Below are 24216 nucleotides of genomic sequence, written 5' to 3'. Positions count from 1 at the left end.
TGTGGGTCTGGCTTATGTCATGCAGCATCAGGCCCTCAAAGTTCGTCCACGCAGTAGCCCATGTCTGAATGTCCCTCCTTTTGTAAGGCTGAATGACATTTGCTTGTACGGATGCAGCATATTTTGTTTATCTGTTCATCCACCGTGGACCCTGGGGTTTGTCTCCACTGTGATTTTCTGAAGGCACATTCTACTGTACCCCTCAAGGCAGCAGCTTATCTCTGCAGGAAGGGGAGCACGCCTGTCCATTACATTCTCCAACACCCCTCCTGCTACAGCTGCTCACAGATCTGCGATGGTGAACAGGGACAGGAGTGACCTTCCATACAAACTGCTCGCTGTCTTTAACCAGGCAGAGACAGTAAAAAAAATTAAGCAAGAAGCCAGAGGAAGAGGAAGACAGGAAAAAAAATTAAGCAAAAGCCAGACTTTTGACATAACTGACAGCTCCCGGCTCAGGAGGCAGGGCCTCGGAGAAGTGTCTTCTACTGATGAACTACAATTCCCAAGAACCCTTCTTTCTATTTATTTTTTTAAAAGATTTTATTTATTACTTGAGACACAGTGAGCGAGCAGGAGCAGGGGAGAGGTACAGGGAAGCTGACTTCCCACTGAGCAGGGAGCCCGACACAGGGCTCGATATCAGGACCCGGGGATCACCACCTGAGCCAAAGGCAGATGCTTCACCGACTGAGCCCCTCAGGGGCCCCTTCCAAGGAAACCTTGAATCTAGGTGGGTTTCAAAAGTGCCATTTTACAGGCCCCAGGTCACCTGGTGTTGTTTCTGGGGGCCTTCTGTACCCTCTATCTAATGTTTCTGAGCAAACAGTGGGCAAGTTGCTGTGGGCACCCTTCCCAAAGAGGAGACCCACCCCGTCAGCACCCTACAGGGACCTCCCTTAGCCCAGCCCACCCAGCACAGCCAGGCTCACTCTCTTACCCACACGCGCTTCTTTCCCCACCTGCCCCAGGAAGTGGCCGTGCACACATGCGTGATTTTTAAACTGCTCAGTAATCTTTCCAGAAAGTAAAAGCTCTCTGTGTTTAGAACAGAACAATCTTTAGCTTTGTGCCAGAGCTCGCTGTACAGACAAAATCCCACCTAAGCCTTATGCACTCTCCTCTCAGGTCATAACCACGTGGACATCGTATACGGGCATCGCAGGGAACAAAGGGGTGCTTGCCACCTGGCAAGGAAATCTTTCCCATTTGTCTGGCCTAGAAGCTCCCCGAGATGAAGGTGGAATGACATCTAGGTCCTGCTGTGAACCTTGGAAGCCCGAATATGTAATATTTCACTATCCTCCTGGATGACAGATAATCCAGAACCATCCAAGGAGGAGACGTGATCTGGAACTATGTGTTTATTACATAAATCAAAGGAAACAGGCCTAATTCTATGTAGCTAGTCAACGCGTGTGTGGATAAGGCTCTTTAGGAAAACAGAACCTGTCTAAGATGTAGATTTTCATTTTAGGAAACTGCCAATGTTCCTCTCTGAATAATGCATGTTTTGTGATGTTAATAGAGGCAATAAATATGTATAATAAATCGGCCTCTCCACAACAAATCAGAAGTTCTGTGTAGAAAGAGTTTTCCATCATACTTGAAACCATTCCCAATAAAGAAAGAAGTTCATCATCCTGCTGATTTGTGATATATGATAAATCAATTTTTACCATCTACCATAACGATAAGTGCCTTTTATTACCTGAAATGTCTGGAACGACAGCCCTTGGGGCCGCACAACGTGGTAACATACCCACACCGCACCCGACAAAACAATTTCTCGCCTTTGTTTCTTTCCCGCCAGCGGAACCACCACCGATCGTGGAGCGGTTTTAGGAGTGTCCGTCTGTCCTCTGCGGGCTGTTGGCATGGGTCACAAACCTCAAGGTGGGGAGCCCCCCGAGCACCCGAGGTGCCTGAGCTCGGCCGCGAGCAGTCTCGGGGGCCCCGCGTGCAGGAATGGTGTTTGTGCCCGGGAGCCCGCACAGGGGTACGCGTGTCCAGCCCCGCACCCAGTCGGGTCCCCTGGCGGGCCGGCCAGGCTGCACGGTGGCCTATTTCCATGCCTGAAGCTACACTGCCGAGGAGGGAGAAGGTGTGCGCTGAGGATGCTCCATCACTTAGATCCGGGCGATCTGGGCAGCCCAGGTGGCTCAGGGGTTTAGCACCTGCCTTCGGCCCAGGGCGTGATCCCGGAGACCCAGGATCGAGTCCCATGTCGGGCTCCCTGCATGGAGCCTACTTTTCCCTCTGCCTGTGTCTCTGTCTCTTTCTCTCTGTCTCTCTGTGTGTGTGTCTCTATGAATAAATAAATAAAATTAAAAAAAAAAAAAAAAAAAAAAGATCCAGGCGATCTGGTCATTCACTGGCGGAAACCATGGCCCCGAACAGGTTCAGTAAGGCTAATTTTAAACCCAAAGAGGAAGTGTAAAACTTCATCGGGATCCTGCAGATGTATCTGCCGGGGCTGACATCCTTTTACCTACTTTCCAGTAACCCTGTGGACAGGCACCAATCCACGCTGCTACTCCAATCAAATCTACAGAAGCACCGATGTTTATGAGTGCCTCGCTGCCACTGACCCTGAAAAGGATGCGGGGGCTTCCGATGACCTTCAGCCCACACGAGTTCCACGAGCCAGTGATCCCACGCCTAGATTCCTACCCAAGAGAAATGAAAGCCTACGATCACACAGATCACACAGACAGAAACACCGTATGCAGACGTTTCTCAGTAGCTGCAGTTGTCATCATCAAAACCTGGGAACAACTCAAATGCTCCTCAACGGGAGAATGCCCAAGCCAACGGCTACTCATTCTTAAAATGGAATATTAGTTAGCAACAAAGAACCAGCGACCGACGCATCCAACAGCACGAACGGACCTCAGAGGCACGGTGCTGAGCGAAAGCAGCCAAGCTCCGAGGGCTGCACGCTGTCCCAGGCCACGGCCACCACGCTCTGCAAAGGCAGAAGTAGGTGGACAGGCAACAGGTCTCTCTCCCCAGCCCGGGGACTCTTTGGGGTGATGGGCTTTTCTCCTGTCTCGATGGCACTGGTGGTTACGGGACTGGATAAACATCTGGCAAAAGCTCTAAGCCTGTAGTCTTCCAAGGGTGAGTTTTGCTGCACGGAAATTACATCTTCACTGAAAAACAGATGCAACACGTGACGGGGGAGGGAGAGGTGGCGAACGAGTCCCGTCGCACGAGGACGGGGGAGATGTGCCTTCTCGGGGACTGCCGCCTGGGACCACGGAACCAGTCTGGGCACCACCTAACGATCGTGGGAGATCTGGCTCCAGACGCCCGGCACACCTCTGCTCTCTGGAGGCAAGCGGGGCACTGGCCGTCTCCGCTCCTGAGCCACGCACGGAGCTAGCCTTGCGGACAGCACGTGATATCACAGAGTCTCACCTTCGGCACAAACCTGCCAAACCCAGGCATTTCGGCTCTTTCCCCAGGGCCCGGGCCAGCCCAGGCGGCTCCCCCCGGGGTAGGGGGTCCCCTCGCTCCAGCAACGCCAGCGTCCACCGAACCCCTCCCCGGTCGGATCTGGGAGGAAACGGCTCCTTTACAGTCCCAGTTTGCGATGAAGCCCTGGAGGAAACGCTTCGCCTGCAGGGACTCAGTGATGTCTCCCACTTTTCATACAGCGTGGGAAGGGGCGTCCGCCTCCAACCACATTCCGCGCCAGCGGGGCAAACAACTCCCGGTTCGGCAGCATCTGCAGGAGCTGCTCGCGGAGGCCCCCGCGGCCTGGAACCCACGCCCGGGGCTTCTCCCGGCTCCTCCCGGCCCTGGGTCGGGGAGCGCCCGCCACCACCTGCTTCTCCACCAACGGCCCGGCACCACCGACCGACGGCACCTGCCCAGGGCTCGGACGCCCGGCGCCCGCCTCACCCAACTAGCGACGGCAACGAGAGAATCGCCCCTTCCCGGCAGGTGGCGGGATGCACCTCTGGGCGTGGAACCTGCCTCTTCGCTTCCGGTGAAGGCCGGACCCGAACCCCGATGACCTCAATTCTGCAGCCTGCGAGCGGAGGAATGAAGCTGGCCCATTTCTGAGCTTCTCTCCCAGGTCTGAAGACAGGCGACCTGGATTGTGCCCCCAGCAGCAGGTCATCTTCAACGCACTGCCTCCCCGCTCTCGAGGGCAGAAACCCTCCTCTGGGGATGCAGCATCCTCACCGACGCACAGGACACGGGGACGGGATGAAGACAGAAGGTGCTGGGACAGGACGGCCGGGCACGGCACCTGCTGGCTCAGCGCGCAGAAGGCAGGCTCGCCTCCAGCTCAGCTGGCCAGGACCAGCAACCCCTGGGTAGGGGTCCAGGAACCTGCTGTCCCTGCACATGGGACAGTGAGCTGGGACCTGGTGGGGCTGGCCCTGGTCGGAGAGGCTTCAAAGAGCGCACGGACCAGAGAACCAGTGTCTTCCTTACGTGAGGCCATCCCCTGCCCACATCCTCCCTCCTGGCTCCACAGCCCTCTCTTCCACACAGGACATAAGGATGGGGCCTGCTCTACAACACCTGGCAGGAGAGAACCTTCTGGTAGAGAAAGCCAGATTGGGAGGCGTTGAGGAATGGGTCACCTGCGGTAACACAGGGCTTCGTTTCGATGACTTGCTCTAGGCAAGCTGGGCAGAGAACAGAGATGCCCGAAGGGGAGGCGCGGTCAAGGGACACATTTTCTCGGTACCTCCCTTCCCTGCAAAGCCAGAAGGGAGACACTGACAGGCTGAGATGATGCTCTTTGCCCTGGGTGGGTGCTCAATAACTAGGTGCTTAACTGAAACTTCAGGATTTGAGAAAACATAGAAAACGACCCCAAAAGAATGCCTGGTATTTCTTCTCTGCCTGCTTGTGACCACATCCTCGTGGGGGCCTCCGGTCCAGTCCAGGGCTCACACGGTTCTTAGCGGGAAGCGCAAGCAGAGCTTCCTTGACAAGGTCCGTCTGTCCGCGACAGGTGGGGCCCTATGCAAGGATTCCCACAAACAGGGCAGGAGTTCAGGGATGCAAGATGCTCAGAGGTGAAACTCTGTCCTCCTGTCCCCCGACACCCCTCCTCAGTTGTCTGGTTACAGAAGCTTTAGCAACAAACAGGAGCCAGATGTAAACAAACCCGAGAAAAGGAAGTGCGGCCTTTCTGGGCAGCGATGCTGGCTGTTTATTCAAAGAGGCCAGCGGTGCTCCGGCCCCATTGCCCAGGCCCCGGGGACAGGCCCGCCCAGAGCCCTCTCCCCAGGCCACGCACAAGGTTTTCACATCATTTATTCATCCTGAACCTCAGCCTGTGATTTCTTCAAACATTTTGGCTGTATTTTGCCTTCGTCCTGTCTCTGTGCGGAGGGGTTTTAAAAGAAAGGAGCCTCGAATTCAAGGCTGGAAGTCCACAGGGGAGCAAGCAGCTCTGGGCGTCTGTCAGCTGGCCGCAGGGCCACATCCGTGCTGCAGGTGGGGAGCCGCGCGACGTACTCCCCAGACTCACGGGCTGAGGTCGGACACATTTCACCACTCTCACACCATGTCTGGCAACGGCCGATCCCAATGACCTACTAGATGTGCAGAAAGACTGTGCGCTTCCCATGAAAATCGCTCGCTGGGGCCCCCCAGGGACACATATGCGGGCGGCAGAGGTGTGTGCTTGTAACGTGCCACGAGTCCCGTGTACTCCATTACTCTTGCCCAAGTTAACTTTTCTCTTTCTTTTTGGCAGAGGAGAAGAGGCTCCACTGGGGCAAATAGCTTGTTCAAAGGTCAGAGCCTGGGATCGAGTCCCGCATCGGGCTCCCCGCAGTGAGCCCGCTTCTCCCTCTGCCTGTGTCTCTGCCTCTCTCACGAATAAATCAATAAAATCTTAAAAACAAAAAGAGAGAGAGAGAGAGAGAGAGCAGTAGTCTTGTGCATACTGTATGGGTCGGACCGTGTCCTGCCCCAAATACCTAAGTTGAAGCCTAAGTGCCGGTACACCCCAGAGTGACATTATTTGGAGACGGGGTCACTGCAGCTGCCACGGGGATCGGAGTCAACAGGGGGCTGGGTGGGGTCTGCTGAGGCCCGCATCCAGGAGGGCTGGTTCTGCATCCAGGAGGGCTTGTTCCGGAAGGAAAGTGTCCCGGAAGGGAGACCGAGCAAAGGAGAAATGGGGACAAGTGTGGACAGAGGGAGAAGCCCGGGGAGGAGGCGTGTGACGGCGGAGGCTGGGCGGCTGGCGCGGCCAAGGCCTCGGGCTGGCAGCGGACACGCCGGGCCGCGCACCTGTGCTCACGCTGCCTGCCCGGCCCGCTGCTCAGAGGACATCGTGGGTGCAGGAGGCGCACGCACACAAAGCCCGAGCCCAGGAGGGGCCACTGCCACCCCCACGACGGGGCGGACGGCGCCAGAGAGGCTGAGGCAGGCGTCCCTCGGGCCCTGGAAGAGCACGTACATGGCTACAAGGATGTTTTTCATCGATGTCATTTGTACGTCTTAAATGATCTATTTTAAAGCTTTCAAAGCTGAAAGACAATACTCCTTTGGAAATTAATTAAAAAATCTAACAATGTTAATTAAAAAGGAATTCAGAGTGTTGAGAAGTTAAAAAAGTACCCACAAGCAAGCCTGTGCTGAGGCTGCCCTGGGTGGGGTGGCGGCGACACTGCCAACGTGGGAATCCAGGCGCAGAGGCGTCTAAGGCCTCCTCAGAGGGCCGCCTTTGTCCTGTGACAAAGCCAGGCCAGACCCCGTGCCCCGGGCGCTCGTCAGTCCCCTTCCCACCCCCTGCGGATCCCAGCTGCCACCCACAAGGTCCATTCTGCCGACAGGCAGCACATTTCTGGCCTGTTCACTGCTTATCATAAAGTAACTTTTTGGTCATCATCCAAAGTGTTGGAAGAGACCAGAACCATCCCTATGTTTTGGGAAATTGCCAAGGGCCCGTGGGGGCGGGGGGGCTTAGGAGCTCAGCACATCAGTGGTCTTAAATCTGAACGGTTCACACGTACACACCATGAACACACACCAGCCCTTCGATGCCCATTTCCACATCTATCCCAACTGCTCTTGACCTTGACTCCAATCTGATCTCATCTGGGCAGAAATGTCAAGGGAAGAAAGAACACGTGCCCTATTCCACCCCAGAATTGGGCAACCCCAGCACCTTCCCCTCCCCTTCAGCTTTCTCAGTAAGAACATCATCTGCCCTTCTTCTTCTACTGCCTGGGCTTTCGATCCTTGGTGGATGGTTCTGCATGTCGCATGCTGCAGACGACTTTCCGACTGACGGAAACCCAAGCTTCTTACCTGATTCCTGGAGATAGCGATACACCAGGAAGTTCACCTCGTCACTGGTTATGCTCATCTTAGCCTCACCTCGCGGCGATGAGGTCTGTATGATGCGGGAGCCACCCTCTGTGAGACAACAGGAAAAAGTAGGAAGAGAGTTTTGAAACACTGCCCATATGTTTGTCCCTGTATTCTTTTTGAGACGACTGGAAAAATAATACCCGTGATGGTATAATTTCATAATAATATATATATTTTAAAAAATACATCCTAGGGGATCCCTGGGTGGCTCAGTGATTTAGCGCCTGCCTTTGGCCCAAGGCACGATCCTAGAGTCCTGGGATTGAGTCCTGCATCGGGCTCCCGGCATGGAGCCTGCTTCTCCCTCTGCCTGTGTCTCCACCTCTCTCTCTCTCTCTCTATGTCTATCATGAATAAATAAATAAAATCTTTTAAAAAAATAAATAAAAATAAAAAATACATCCTGGAGAAAGGCTTCAAAAGGAGGGGAAAGCTCATTGCTGTATTTTCTTTTTCTTTTTTTATTTTATTATTTTTTTTGTTGCTGTATTTTCTAAGGCTGGGATAGGGTCAGGGATAAACCATACTTATGACAAATTCTGGGATAACAGAAAATGAAAACAAAACCCAATTTTTTATTCAATAAAAATCACACGTGCATGGTAGTCACAACATACTCGGTAACAAGCATGAATGGCGTCATGAAGTGCACTTTGACGGGTTCGGTTGGGTGAGACACTAAGTGCTTGCTTTTCCAGACAGAGAAGACTTGTGAGGAGACCAGAAGTCACGTCAACACCCCTAGGGCAGGTGACCACATAAACCAGATTGCACCTGCTGTTCTAGATAAATGATCAACCATGGTACCTTTCACTCATAAGGCTGAAATGATAAACCCGATGGTCACTCTACCTATAGGCTGTATGCAGCACTGAGAAGGGAAACACAGATCCCTGAGGAGTGAAGTGTGTATGTCACCTTGACATCATTTCTATGAAGAAGCCGGGTCTCAGGAAGGTGAAGCATGGACACAGACCAAATAAGAAGAATCTGATTTTCTTCTCAATGATCCTGTTAGGCGTATGAGCAAGCTAGCCCAAAGAGGAGAGAGAGGCCAATCAAGCAGCCGAACTCTTAGACACCAACAAACTAGAATGCACACGTCAACAACACTCGCTCCCAAAAGAGCCAAAGCAAAGAAAGGCCATGACCCCTTTCAGAGAGGTCACCAACACCAAACATTTTAGGCTGTTGAGGAACTGTCTTCAGAGGTCCACACCATTCGTGTCCAGGCATTTTTACTGGTGGCTAAACTTTTCCCATTAAAGGAGAATCAGGGATCCCTGGGTGGCGCAGCTGTTTGGCGCCTGCCTTTGGCCCAGGGCGCGATCCTGGAGACCTGGGATGGAATCCCACGTCGGGCTCCCAGTGCATGGAGCCTGCTTCTCCCTCTGCCTGTGTCTCTGCCTCTCTCTCTCTCTCTCTCTCTCTCTCTCTGTGTGACTATCATAAAAAAAATTAAAAATAAAAATAAAATAAATAAATAAAATAAATAAAATAAAATAAAAAATAAAGAAGAATCAACTTTTGTTTACTTAGAAAAAAAGATAAAAGGGCAATGTAGGCCTTCCACTTGGGAGGATTCACACTAAATACTATTATAAGAGACACACCCAGTGAGCCCCACCCTGGGAAGATCCCATCCCCAACTGTGGATCCCAGGACCCGTGACTCACTTCTACCCCATGGAATGTGTCAAAGGATGAGGATGTCACTCTACTCCTTAGGTTATGTCCTATGGTAAGAGTGACCAGATGTCATAATTATTCTGCTCTAGCACAGTGGACTGGAGGGAGACATTCTCCTGCTGGCCTCGAACATGAAGGCTGTCATCATGTGAACCGCCCACGGAAATGGAGACAGCCTGCAGGAAGCTTTGCACCTCAGCCCTACAACCACAAGGAATCGAAATTCTGCCAACAACATGAGCTTGGAAGACAATCTCCCCTCCGCTCAAGCTCCAAATGCACATGCCGCCCAGCAACCACCTTATCTACAGCCTTACGAGGAGGCCTTGGGCAGGGAACTCAGCAAAGGCAAGCTCAGTGTCCAGACAAACTGCCAGACAAGAAATGTGTGGTTTCCAGCTGCTCTGGAAATTTGTGATGATTATTAGGCCACAATGGATAACCAACACGCTGTGTCTTGGGTCGTTCCAGTTCTCACTTTAGTTACCAGAATTTTCTTCAGGGCTCCTGGATGGCTCAGTCAGTTAAAAGCATCTGCCTTTGGCTCAGGTCGTGATCTCAGGGTCCTGGGATCAAGCCCTGCGTCAGGGTGCCTGCTCAGCGGGGAGTCTGCTTCTCCCTCTCCTTCTGCCCCTGCTCCCCGCTCATGATCTCAGACTCTTTCTCTCTCTCTCTCTCCCTCTCTCAAATAAATTTGTAAATTCTTTTTAAAAAGGACACCTGGGGGGATCCATGGGTGGCTCAGTGCTTTAGTGCCTGCCTTTGGCCCAGGGCGCGGTCCTGGAGTCACGGGATTGAGTCCCACATCAGGCTCCCCGCATGGAACCTGCTTCTCCCTCCTCCTGTGTCCCTGCCTCTCTCTCTCTCTTTCTCTCTCTCTATCATAAATAAATAAATCTTAAAAAATAAATAAATAAATAAAATAAAAAGGACACCTGGGCGGCTCAGTGGTTGAGGATCTGCCTCCAACAGAGGGCGTGATCCCGGGGTCCTGAGATCAAGTCCCGCATTGGGCTCCCTGTAGGGAGCCTGCTTCTCCCTCTGCCTGTGTCTCTCATGAATAAATAAATAAGCCTTAAAAAAAAATGCTTCTCTTCTTGAGTTACTTTGGTGATATTCTGTACTTCTGTGCATACCAAAAGAAAAAAACCTGACAAAAAAGAAAAAAAAAAAACAAACCTGACAGTCAAAATACAGATCTGTCCTGAGATTTGTTTGCATTCTGAGGAATTCACTCGTAAGACAGCATTAGGAAAATATTAGAGTCTAAATAAAAAGCTATGAAATCAGAGCATAACCAAATGAAAAAAAAAAAAAACCTGTTATTTAGGGGAGAGAAAGTAAAGAATAACAAAAACGTACGCCACAGAACACTAACGCTGACCCGACTTTTGGTGACGTCGAGGGGCAGTAAGGAGGAGTCGGCTCCAATGACGATTTCCCTCCGGTGAATGGCTGGGCCGCTGGCAGGTGATTAGGTCGTGAGCGTGGAGCCCTCACGAATGGGATTAGCGCCCTCTTATAAAAGTCGCCCCCCGAGCTCTCTGTCCTTCTGCCCAGTGAGGACACAATGAGCGGACGCCCATGTAGGAAACAGAAGTGGATCCTCACCAGATACCAAACCCGCCAGTGCCTTGATCTCAGGCTCCCAGCCTCCAGAGCTTCGAGAAAGAAACGTCTGTTAAGCTGCCCCGGCTGTGGTATGTTGTTGCAGGGCCTGAAATGACCCACACACCTCCCCCAGCTCCGTTCTCTTTTTGTGTGTCACGTCAGACACTTAGAAGTAAGTAAAAATCTAACTAACAGGCTCTTCGCGGCAGTACTTCTGACATCTGGGTCCCCATGATTCTCTGTTATGGGGCCGTCCTGCGCACTGTACGGTGCTGAGCAGCCTCCCTGGCCTCTGCCCACTAGATGCCAGGACAACCTCCCCCACCCCCTAGAGTTGTGATGATCAAAACCTTCCCCAGACATTGGCACATGTCCCAAATTCCAAAACTGCTGCTCGTTTTCTCTGCAGAAGAAAAACCAGCACTTTGTGTTTGACACCAAATGCATTTACAAAGATGTAGGGCAACGTTGCAGCTAGCTCATAGATGCCGCTTAACGACATGGCCAGGCTACTAGAAGCCAACATTTATTTTATTTTTTAAAAGATTTTATTTATTTATTCAGATAGAGAGAGAGAGAAGCAGAGACACAGGCAGAGGGAGAAGCACGCTCCACGCAGGGAGCCTGACGTGGGACTCGATCCCAGGTCTCCAGGATCACGCCCTGGGCCAAAGGCAGCGCTAAACCGCTGAGCCACATGGACTGCCCAGAAGCCAACATTTAAAATGCACCACAGGAGCTGGGCTTTTTCTTTTTTTTTTTTTTTTTTTTTTTTTTAGATTTTATTTATTTATTCATGAGAGAGATGCAGGCTCCATGCAGGGAGCCTGACGTGGGACTCGATCCCAGGACCCGAGGGTCATGACCTGAGCCCAAGGCAGACACTCAACCACTGAGCCACCCAGGTGGCCCAGGAGCTGGGCTTTTTTAAATAGCTTATGTAAAATTTTTCTACAGAATTATCAGGATTTTCATTCAAAAAGAAAATATTGATTTCTTCTTTCAGCATCCACATCTTTTTTGTTTTCTAAGGGGAAGATGCCCCGGGCACACCTGCACCCCAAGAGCCTCGTTCTCACTGCCCACCCACAAGTGTCTGTAATAAGTACAGGCGTCTGCACACGTGTGCCCAAAGGACCATGAAGCACAAGGATATAACATCCTCGAGACACCAAGGACGGTGGACAAATTTTGTTAGTCTGTTACTCTTCTTTTTCTTTAGGCACAATCTTTTTTTCCAACTAGGAAAAGCTCCGAATAAGCTCTGGCTCTCTGGTTTCTGATCATGGATGGAATTTCTAAATTTGTAAGCTGGGATAAGCTTTTCCCAAGACAGTGTTAATTTTCTAAAGGCTTTTTTGATTTGTAAGCAGCAGAGAAAGAAAACAGAAACCAGTCTCGGCCTGCAAGAGAACCAAGTGAAAAAAATGTCATGCCAGGTGAAATGACAAGACGTGTCACGTGTCCCCCCTGGGTCCTCTACCTCAACTACATCATTTAATTTTTGAAATCATAGTAACTGGATCAAACCTCCCCTGCAACTGAACAACTTCTTCACTAGCTTTTAAGTGAGTATTTCTTTTAAAACCTAATTCCAGGGGTCTGGGTGGCTTCGTCAGTTGAGCGTCTGACTCTTGAGCGTCTGACTCTTGATTTCGGCTCAGGCCATGACCTCAGGGTCATGAGATGGAGCCCCATGTCTGGTTCGTGCTCAGCACGGAGTCTGCCGGAGTTTCAATCCCTCTGCCCCTGCCCCCTCCTCACATGCACACGCATGCAAATGCTCTCCCTCTCTAAAATAAATACATCTTTAAAAAAAAATAATAAAACCTAACTCCAGAAGAAGAGAAAGGATTTAACTAGTGAAGTACAATGTACATATATATTTTTAGACTATTCAATACAGACACGAGAATGTTCTTTGAACTGACTGTAAACCTACCAGCGATGTTCAGTTCACTTCAACTCCTTGGGTTCGTTGGTTTATGATTGATTGACTGATTGATCATTCATTCATTCATTCATTCATTCATTCATTTATTAAAGATCTTATTTATTTATTCAGAGAGAGAGAGAGACAGAGAGGCAGAGACACAGGCAGAGGGAGAAGCAGGCCCCATGCACGGAGCCCAACGTGGGACTCGATCCCGGGCTCCCGGGATCACGCCTCGGACCAAAGGCAGCGCTAAACTGCTGAGCCACCCGGGCTGCCCTTATTTATTTATTTTAGGAAGAGAGAGCGAGCAGGGGGAGGGGCAGAGAGAGAGGGAGAAGGAGGTCCCCCGCACTGAGCAGGGAGGCCAATGCGGGACTCGATCCCAGGACCCTGAGATCATGACCTGAACCAAAGGCAGACGCTTGACCCACTGAGCCACCCAGGCGCCCTTCAGGTCACTGGGTTGGATTACACTGAAATCAAGAGAAACCAACAATTAATGGGGGTGTTTAGCTGCAATACCGCTAAGCAACGTGCTCGAAGGTGGTGGTGGTGGTTCTGCGGGGTCCACTTTACTCTTTGGACACCGATGAGTAAAATGACTCATCTTCACTCAGCAAAAGTTACCGTTTAGACTAACCTCACCCACATCCACTCATGAGGGTGGGAAGTAAAGTTCCTGTTTCCTCCGAGAGGAGACCTCAGTTTCCCAGGAGGATGTTAGAATAAAATGACGGATTCCCCCAGGGTCCTGCTGTGTAGCATCATGTAAGTAAACGCACTGGCATTCGTGGCACTCACAGCCCTGCTGGTGCAGGCAGCGCCACCAGAGGGGGGGGCATTCCCAGCACAAGGTTTCGGGGTGTCAGAGAGGACATTCACCTCTCCTGCCACCTGCCCGCGTGCGTGCCGTGTTCTGAGGCCGCGCACGAGCGAAGACGAGGGAAGAGGCCCTCGTCGTCCTCTACGATCACCGGTCGTGAGGAATCACTTCGACGGCAGGAGTTTCGATTGTAGGGATACTGGTTCTCAAGCCGCGCACGCCTGCCTTTGCTTAAAGATGAAACCGCTGTCTCTGATGGAAAAGAAAAAGCAAGGCGAGGCTGTGAATCCCTTAACATGAGCTGCTCTACGTTTGCACGAGTTCCACGGGGACAGGACAGGCAGGGTTGTCTACAGCAGACAAAGGAAAGTCAGACGGACACGAATGGTTCAGCTCTTCTGTCTGCAGTGTGGTAACCAGAACGTAGAATTTACAATCGTAACCCCTCCAGTGCGCATTTGTCATTAAGTGCATTCACACTGTTGTGCAACTATCCTCAGTATTCATTTCCAGAATGTTCTCATTTTTCCAAACTGAATCTCCAACCCCATTAAACACTAACTCATTATTCCCCCCGACTCCTTGGGCTCTGGCACCCACTCTTCTGTCTCACTTCTTGTCTCTATGAATTGGGCTCTTCCAGGAAGCTCTGAAGTCTGCTTTTTAATTTATATGCTTTGTGTCAAAAAAAAAATGGGACAATATAAAACTACCACTGGGATGATTTCGGGGGGAAGAAAGAGCATACCGAGGCCATAGGACATGTCTCCTGGGTCCTTGTGACCCCATTGTGTCCCCATTGTATCCCTTGCCCAGAAATATGCATACCCATGGATGCTTTGCAGAGCCACTCAGCAACCACCCCCCTCCAATGAGGTTCTGGGCCTGACCCTTACCCTGGCCCAGGTTTGCCAGTCCCTATCTCACCACTCGAGACCTCAGCCAAAATAACCCCACCACAACAAATCCCCTAACTCACCCTGCTTGCCCCCCATTAGAGCTGCAGCTATGTGAAATAGGAACACAGAGAAGGCACATTTACCACGAGGAGGCTGGCCTATCTGGGTTTAGAGGCGCTGTAAGATCGCCAATCCCACCATGGCTCCAGCTCTTCCTGCGTACTTTATTAAATTATCAGCACCGTGTGTCATTTCCAACAAACTCCTCTGAGGAGAGAAAGCCGTGTGAAGAGAGTGAGAAGCCTTGACTTTGGAAAGCAGGAGGTCTTTCACATCAGATAAGCACACCCGGATCCTAGCCCCATATTTACTGAAATCCTCCTGCAAATGAAGACATATCCATGCGCTTTGCCCAGCATTTTCTGTGCTGAAGGGCAATGAGGTAGGTGGAGATGAGAGAGAAAACAGTGAGGATCTGCTGCAGTCGAGGCACAGTGTCTGGCAGCAGCAGGGACTGATCACGTTCATACACACAGCGGCACACATACCTCTTCCTTTAAGCTGTTAAGGCATCTACGTGGATAATGAGAGGCTCCCCTAGCCAAGCCCCCAAAAGCCCCACAAAGTATGAGAGGGCAGCCGAGTTCAAGGAGAGAAGCTCTGGAAGATGGGGAGGGTACGTTCCTGCTGACGATGACAGCATTTGGGGAGAAAGAGGGGAAGAGGAAGAGAGGAAAGCAGTGCAGGAGCTGTTGGGGGGGGCGGGGGGGCTGCATCAGAACGACGTCGACTTTTTATGATGCACCAAATGCTCCCCTGCACCCAGGGCAGGAAGATCGCCGTCTGTGCTACGGTCTGACGTGAAACACCATGAACGCCTATCACGTGGGGTGGAGGCTGGCTGGTGTCCTCTCTTCATTCTGGAAGAACGATCGTTGCAGGCACATGCCTGTGCTGGCTGCATACAGTCAGGGGAAACTGTGGGATTCAGGGCGCCTGGTGGTTAAGAGCCAGACAGCCTGATTTCTCATCACGTCACCACCCCTTTCTAGCTCCAGATCGGCAGGCAGGTTACGTGCCTCAGTTTCTCATCTCCAAACTCAGGAGAGCAATAGCCCCTATGCTGGGAGAGGCTGTGAGGCTTGAATGCTTTTATAGAAATTCTCAGAGCAGGGCTGCAGACACAGCAGAGATCCAGGGCAAGCTAGCTATGCCGCCTCGCCAGCCAACTGCGCGCATCCCCAAAGAGGGACTTAAATGGGCCTTCTGGAGGGATCGGCTCAGAGCCGGTCCCCTGGGAACGGTGGATCAGCGGGCTCCAAACAGGCAAGCCCGTGTAAAACCCGTCAGAGCCAGCAGTGTCTGCAGAGGCCGCGGGCGGGTATTTAGTCCTCTCCTCCCGTGTACGGGTGCCGGCGCCGTGCACTGCTCAACACCTCGCTGGTTTCCAGAACGGCATCCGTTTCCAGCTCCAGTTCGGACACTCCAGCAGGGGCTTTCCGACCTCTCCAGGTCGAGGATAAAGGAGAGCTCTGCCGGCCCTGGGACGGCCACCTTGGCCTCCAACAAAAGGGAAGCAAGAAAATCCCCAAGACACTATACACCTCCTCAGCGCATCTGTGTGCGTTTTCTTGCCTGACCCAGTTCTGATCTGAGTCACCTTCAGTTAGGCTGATGAGAGGTCTTCAGCGCAGGGGGGTGCCCAGGGAAAGCCACGACGTCCCCTCCCTCCCAGAGCCGCCTGAGGATGACCTGGGGATGCCCGGAGCCCGGCTGAGGGCACGTCCGTGTATCTGTCTGTCCATCTGTCCGCAGCGGCCCCGCCACTGAGACACCTTCCTCCCTGCAGCCTCGGGAACTTGGGGCTGAAGCGGTGCAGAAACCCCACGCGGACGTATTTATGGTACCTCTTGCCAGTTCATCTCAAGGTGGTGGAAACTCCCACTGGTCAAGGTTCTGAGCCAGTTAGTTCAACGTTCAGTCGCAGGACAGACGGTGTGTAAGGCCTTCCTTTCACTCAGCGGGTCCTCGCAGGGTTTTACGTGCCAGCAATCTCCGGGAAGGCAGAGGGGCACCCCCAGCAGCAGGATCCCAGGGCCGGAGTCGCTACTTAAGCATCTTAAGCGTAATGACCAGGGCAGGCCCACCTGGGAGCTGGCGCTCAAGTTCACGGCGGAGAGGCCAGCGTCCTGCCAACAGGAGGGGGCCCTGTCCCCAAATTGTGAGCACAGATTAAGGGGAAACAGCGCTCATCTGGTATCATCAGAGGGGAACGCTGCTCCCGTGACAATCCGCCCCATTACGAAACATCCTCCTAAAATCTTTTAAAGTATTTCTTTTCCTCCAGGGAGGGAAGAAAGTTTGTCTCATTTCTCATCCCTCTTAGCCTGCTGGCGTCGATGCCGAAGAATCCATCACTTAAAGTAACCTTCTGGAAAAGGCTCAGCTTTCTGGGCCTGGTCTCCACGCAGCCTGAGGACCGAGAGGCAGAGCGGCTGGGAAGTCCACTCCAAGTGACCTCATCCTACCACAGGCGCTTTCTCTGCCTTTCTCCGTGGACACTCCGACCTCCCTCATGATGTGTTTCTCTCTTTATACAGCCCAGGGTTGATTCTGATTACACAACCCAGCGGTCAGGTTAGGAGGAAATGTTTCATGCATGTAATAGCAGTTACATATAATCCTTTCCTAAAACCTGCTTGGGGACCAGCTTATTTTGGAGGGGAAACAGGCTGGCTTTGTTATCACTTCGCATTATCTCTTTCTCCTACATAACTGTGATTAAGACAACATGTAGCTGATCCAACATTTTGTTGCTCAATCACAATACGATTCAATAAATTATGGCATTTACACTTGGACCCCAACTACAGGAAAACATCCACATGGAAAATATTGGGGGGGGGGAGATCATAACAAAAAAAAAAATCTATGGTAGTTACGTGCTGGTTGCTTTCTTTCTTTCATGGACTTATCATATTGACCAATGAGTATATGTCTATTATTTTACAGTAAGAAAAGATACCACCCAAAGATAAGATTTTTCACTAATCTTATTTATTGACTTGAAGTCAGATGGCCCATAATTATAAATATAACAAAACAACTATTATTTTATTATTAGGGTCTATTATTTTATTACCAGAGTCCTAGCAACAGTACTACCATTTAAAATATGGGAATAAACCAGTACAATAGGATAAAGTCCATAAAAGAGTATTTCAGCATCAGGCAAAATGTCCATCATACAGTGTTATGTTGGAAAAAAGTAGGTTTCAAGATGGAATGTGCATGATAAATTTTGTTTTGCATGAACACACGTGCACCCCCCCCCCACACACACACACACAAATGGTAGATAACCTTCCAAAAAAGTCTCACATCTACTTCTGGGGGTGGAATTTCGCTAGATTTATCTGTGTGCTTTTCGTATTTTCCAAATTTTCTCCTATGAACATGAACTGTTTTCACATTCATTAAAATGTAATTAAAACCTGGCAACGTCTCCAGAAATAATCTGCATGAGAACGACTCAGTGCTTCTAAGTAGGAAATGAGGCTACAGGGCTCGGAGAGCAGAGGAGGGGCTCTTGTGTTAGAAAAATAATGCCGCTCTTCACGGAATAAAAAACATCCCAGGGGGAGGCCTTCAGAAAGGGTCCTTTCTGCACTTGGCCGCCCTTCTGGGTTAATTAATGGCTGGCTGGGGCCTTCATCCAAGACCCGTGTGCACATCAATAGCCGATGCTGACGTGACAGGAAAGGCGTCCGGTCCCTGGGGTTACCTCCAAAACCATCTGCGCGCCTCCCAAGTGGCCACAGAGTCCCCTCTCAAACTCTGTAAACTCTCCACCCTACTTACCCATCTCTGTCTGTCCAGGAGGAAACCCCAGAAGGAAGCCTTCCTAAAAGTGCTCAACCTAGTAACAGCAAACCGCTGCTCAGACAGCCTGCGTCATAGAGCCAGACGATGTACACATGATGCCCTTTCCTAGTCCCCTGCTCTCTACAACTACCATGTGAGCTCATGCACCCAGATGTCAGCAGACTACCTTGGAGACACTGCCAGTTATTGCTTCTACGTAAGAGTACTGCTTTTCTCAAGACTTTGGTTTAAGCCAACACTTTCGATTAATCCCTAAATCAACTTACAGACTTAATTGCCTTTAACACTGAAAAATCGGAAACGGCTTCTCCACAACGTACACGAGGCCCTCCAGTGAATTTTAGAAAGACACACAGGCTGGCTATGAAGCCTAAGACACTGATTCTCACCCACACATGCAGGATTTATTTGGGTCTTGACAGTTCCCTTTCTGGTATCACGGAGTCATGAGTGAGGTCATTTACTCATAGAACGTGGCCTTTGGAGTTTTGAAAAAATAAACCCTGTGGCTTTCTCTAGAAGATGTAAAAGCAGGCGATGCCTCACCCATCAAGTGCTGTGGAACTCTTACGTCTTCATAGAATAGCACCTCTTGATGCTTCAAGTTAAATGAGTGACAAAAACATTAAAAAACAAAAACACAAAGAGGTAGATGGGTGGCTCAGTTGGTTAAGCATCTACCTTTGGCTTGGCTTGTGATCCTGCAGTCCTGGGACTGAACCCTGCGCATCCTCAGAAATCCTGCTCAGCAGGGAGTCTGCTTCTTCCTCTCCCTCTGCCCCTCACCCTGCTCATGCTCAGTCTCTCAGTCTCTCTCAAATAAATAAAATCTTTCAAAAAAAATGTTTAAAATATTATTAACCTAGGGGCACCTTGGTGGCTCAGGGCTTGAGCATCTGCCTTTGGTTCATGTCGTGATCCCAGGGTCCCGGGATCGAGTCCTACATCAGGCTCCCTGTGGTGAGCCTGTTTCTCCCTCTGCACCTATGTCTCTGCCTCTCTGTGTGTCTTGTGAATAAACATATAAAATCTTAAAAAAATATTATGAACCTATATATTAGATAAGACTTCAAGGATCTGCCTTATGTATGTCAGCAAATGCAAGAAACAAGTTTTATCATCAAATGCTCAGCAACTTACATCTTCACAGCCACAAGACTGGTTAAAGATGTAAAATACAAAATAAAGTAGTGATAGTAGTAGTGAGTAGGCTTTGCCCTAGAGACATTTGGGACCACCTGAATCTGTGGTGGGGCCGTTCCTGTGCATGGTAGGATGCTAACCAGCAGCCCTGGCATCTGCCCACCAGATGCCAGTAGCACCAGGTCTTCCAACACAGCCAGATGTCCCCTGGGAAGGGGTGAGGATCGCCTCTGACAGAATCCTTAGGGCGGGGACAAAGGTCCAGGGCCACTCCTCAGGTCATGGCAGGGCAGCCCTCACATTCCTAAAAGCCTTAGCTCCCTGAACATTGGCAGTGCGTCTGCTAAGGGACCACGACTTGGATTCTGTCTTAATCACATCAAGGACCTCACTGTTCCTCCAAATGTCCACCAATTCAAGAAGCAGAAGTTAGGAGAGGGGGAAATAAAACAGGTGTGTTCCTTTAGGTAAGAGCCAGCAAACCATGGCCTGCAGGCCATGCATAGTTTTTACATTTTTGAGTGCTTGAGAAGAAAATCAAGAGAACCATATTTTGTGACTCGTGAAATTGATATGACATTCAAATTCCAGTGTCCACAAATAAAGTTTTATTGGCACTCACCCACGGCCACTCGTTTATGTATGATCAACAGCTGTTTTTACACAACAGCAGAGCTGAGTGGCTGTCACAGAGCCCGGCTGGCCCGTGACAGAAAATGCTCTGGTTTTCCCAGCTCTACTGAAGAGTTTCCAGTTTCTTTCCCTTTTTACTTTATTTTTAAAGATTTTATTTATTTATTCATGACAGAGAGAGAGAGAGAGAGACAAAGACAGAGACAGAGAGAGGCAGAGACACAGGCAGAAGGAGAAGCAGGATCCGTGCAGGGAGCCCAATGCAGGACTCGATCCTGGGTCTCCAGGGTCACGCCCTGGGCCAAAGGCAGACGCTCAGTGCTGAGCCACTCAGGTATCCTGAGTTTCTGGTTTCTACATTAAACAACAACTGCCTTCCTCCTTGTCTATTCCCAGCTTGAAAAGCTGCCTGTCTGCTAACCAGCAGGCGATGCCCCCAAATGTGAATGCTCCTCAGGAATAATCCTATCGCTTTAAAGTGAGAGCAAGAAACACCACTGCCAGGGTCGGCCACGAGTGTCTTTCAAAGGAGGCACGTGTAGAAACGAGGTAAGTCTAAGGGAACATATTATCAGTCCTCACTTTCTGATGCATGGCAGGCGACAGAGAGAGACAGGGCATGTGGTTTACAGAAGACTCCCGATCTTACTGATGCACCTGCAATGCGGGTACTGCAGTAGGTACACAACAGTGTCATGTCCTCGCACAATCCCCAATGACCATCTGCATCTGTAAACTATACAATGAGTCACCAAAGGCTACCAAGAAAAAAAAAATCCATAGTCATCTATAAAGTTCAACACCAGTCCCTCGCACACAGTGGGAATTCAATGTGCGCTCAATTCGATTGAAACCTGTGTTCCCAAAGCACTGAGTTAATTCTCAATCAACACACTGATGTCAAACAGACCTCTCCCATCTTCCCTCTAATATTTAGAAGATGGTTCAACATTTCAAAACATAATGATGAATGGAAGAGTCTAGAAGTTCATCAAAATGCTAAATATAGTTACCATGCAACCTATCACTTCTATTCCCTGATATGACTCAAGAGATGCCTGCACAAAAACGTGTACACAAATGTTCCTAACAGCAAAAATATGAATAACGATTCATAGTAACTGGAAGGTCAATGCAACTCAAATGTCCATTGGCTGATGAACACAATGTGGTATGACCGTACAACGGAATATTACTCAGCCATAAAAAAAAAGGTTCATGCTACAAGATGGATGAATCTTAAAAATATTAAGTTAGGCTAAAGCCAGGCACAAACTCAACTTAGTTAACATTGTCAAATTTTAGTTTTTATCAGCACACTACAGTTTTGAAATATTTAAGTAAAATATCAAAATTCTTATACATTTACTTTATCAAACAATTTTTACATACTTGGGCTGGGTGGTGGTGGGGGGGGGGGGGGGGGGCAGAGAGAGAATCCTAAGTTAGGCTCCACACCAGCACAGAGCCATTGCAGGGCTCGATCTCACAATCCTGAGAGATCATGACCTGAGCCAAAATCAAGAATCGGATGCTTAACTGACTTAGCCACCCAAGTGTCCCTTTACATACTCTAGTTAAATTAAGGACCATCACCTCAGTTCTGATTCAATTTTTTAAAGCAATAAGCAAAATTCATCACCAAATTTCCATCTTTATGTTTTTTAAAAATCTGAAAGATGTTTTATTTTTTTCTGAAAAAAAAAATAAAGACGGGGCAGCCCGGGTGTCTCAGTGGTTTAGCGCAGCCTTCAGCCCAGGGCCTGATCTTGAAGACCCGGGATAGAGTCCCACTTCAGGCTCCCTGCATGGAGCCTGCTTCTTCCTCTGCTTGTGTCTCTCCCTCCCTCTCTCTCTCTCTCTGTGTCTCTCATGAATAAATAAAATCTTTTAAAAAATTTAAAGACAAAAATACAAATATAAAAATTAAATAATACAGCAGATACAAAAAGCAAACAATAAGGTTGCCTGGGTGGCTCAGTTAGTTAAGCATCTGCCTTCAGCTCAGGTCACATCGGGCTCCCTGCTCAGCGGAGAGAGTTTGCTTCTCCCTCTCCCCCTACTTGCACTCACTCTCTCTCATTCACTCTCTCTCTCAAATAAGTAAGTAAAATCTTTTTTTTTTTTAAAAAAAAAAAGGTAAATAATAAAATCAAACCCTAAAATTCCATCTACCCCCCAAAAAATAAAAAAAAATTTAAAAAAAATAACAAACAAACAAACAAAATAAAATAAAACTCCATCTACCCAAAGATACCAACTTTTACAGAACTGCCCATCTGTTTTAGTTTGGCATGTGGGCTTCAACTCTCGGCACCTGTTTGATTTGGTCTTCTGCAAAGTTTATCATCTCCTTGACCTACAAATAATAATCTACATGCTGTTCTAATAAGTTTCAAGGCTAACTAGCAAATCAGATTGCAGATACACAGAAACTGCATTAAAAAACTAATAAAGCACAAAGGCACCTGGCTGGCTCAGTCAGTAGCACATGCAACTCTTTTTTTTTATGATTTTATTTACTCATGAGAGACACAGAAAAAGGGGTAGAGACACAGGCAGAGGAAGAAGCAGGCTCCCTGTGGGAAGCCCGATCTGGGACTCAATCCCAGGACCCGGGATCACGCCCTGAGCCAAAGGCAGATGCTCAACCATGGAGCCACTCAGATGCCCTGAGAGCACGCAACTCTTGATCTCGGGGTTGTAAGTTTAAGCCCCATGCTGGGTGTAGAGATAACTTAAACAGTTTTTTTTTTTTCAAATCTTTAAAAAAGATTAGTTTCTCTAATCTAATTCTGTAATTTTACAGAATTAAGATACAGCAGACAATGTCTATACTCATGTGCCTGATAAAATTAAACCAAAAAATTAATTATAAAGTCACATTGTTGACAAGGAAGTTTGGTTTTAGTTTTAGAAGGTGTCATCCTCTCCTGGTAAGACCTAGAAAAGTTTATGATAACTGGTACAGTGTCCAAAATTTCTAGAAGGCAGTAAAATGCGAATTCATCATTTAGAATTACTATATACCCATAAGGATCTCACGGTGCTCTACTACCTTCAAATTCAACAAGGAGAAAGACCCATGACTTGAAAAAAATTGTTTTAAAACAGAAGTTGCTCAGTTTGGGCAAAACGCACTTCCACTTCTCTAAGGGATTTCAGCTAAAGGAAAAGATCCAACAGCAAGTGGGTTGCTTACCTTTATGGTGACTTCATGTGTAGACCTTTGAACCAGTGAGCTCCCCAGCATCCGATCGTACTAACTGCAAAGTGTCTGCCAGGACCTGCCTGGTGAGAAACGAGAGATATGAAGAAGAAACTTAAAATTCCTTGGGAAGTATTCATCTCCGGCCTCTCCCACTTCATTGTTTTCTTTTTCACATCGGTGGCATTGTTTCCCTTTTTCACCTCACCTCAAACTTAACACATTTGATTATGTCACGATCTGTCTTACACTTTAACGCAGACAATGCAGTTATACTTGCAGAGTGAAAGATGAGAAATGAGAGTAGCCAGTCGGTATCAACTGTATGTGTAGAAATCCCAAGAGAGTCTCAAAGTAAATAAAATTAATTTTAGTTCAGATTCTGCTACTGGTATCCTTTAACGATATAATTAATACCTATTTGAAACACTTCTGTCTTAGGGACTGTCTCACATGCAACCAAGAAACTATATACACCTCTAAGAGAAGAAAACACACTTTAAGGGAACTTTATAGACATCATTTGGGCTAATGTTTATAAGTCTTGCATGCATGTCCATGTGTGTACATATATACCCTTGTACGTTCTGTGCTTAAAAACACAAAGAAACATTAGAATCTTTTTTTCAAAAAAAAAAAAAAAATCTTTTTTCCCCTTTCGACTTCCCTATCATAAAGCAAAAGAAAGGCACTGGTTGAATTTCACAAGGGTTCCACCATTTGCACTTCTGAAGAAGCCAGGTTTGTAAGCTCCTAAGATAACCTTCATATCAAAAACGTGTTTCTACTTTTCAGTCAATATAAACACTAAGCAATCAACCAGCACTGCTGTAATAGTATTTACCTTCTTCCTCATAAAATGTGCTCAGTTGTGAATGAATCCAGCCTCCAACATTTAAATTAGCTACTACTGTCTATAAGCTCAAAATCTAAGGAAATTAACTGTCATTTTCTCTAAATCCTTATTTAGTCATCTTAAGTGATAAAAAGGTGCAAGGTTAATAGAATTCAAATCCACAAGCGAAGCAATG

At 48.8% G+C, this 24216-nt stretch overlaps 1 protein-coding gene across 4 annotated transcripts in view; it reads right to left on the bottom strand.

The window, feature by feature from the left end:
- Positions 1 to 24216, bottom strand: part of TBL1X (transducin beta like 1 X-linked) — a 214085-nt gene that overhangs the window by 44193 nt on the left and 145676 nt on the right. For all 4 annotated transcript variants that reach the window (XM_026015328.2, XM_072744979.1, XM_072744977.1 and 1 more), the window contains exons 3-4: positions 23180 to 23268; positions 7297 to 7404 (exon numbers count right to left, since the gene is read on the bottom strand). In XM_026015328.2, the coding sequence (XP_025871113.1) occupies positions 7297 to 7354 (58 nt within the window). In that variant the 5' untranslated portion in view covers positions 7355 to 7404; positions 23180 to 23268. The remainder of the gene's footprint in view (positions 1 to 7296; positions 7405 to 23179; positions 23269 to 24216) is intronic.

The sequence above is a fragment of the Vulpes vulpes genome, chromosome X (genome assembly GCF_048418805.1).
Source record: "Vulpes vulpes isolate BD-2025 chromosome X, VulVul3, whole genome shotgun sequence".
Classification (NCBI taxonomy): Eukaryota; Metazoa; Chordata; class Mammalia; order Carnivora; family Canidae; genus Vulpes; species Vulpes vulpes.
The sequence above is the reverse complement of the archived record's forward strand: the minus strand, read 5'-3'. Positions and strand labels throughout refer to the sequence as shown.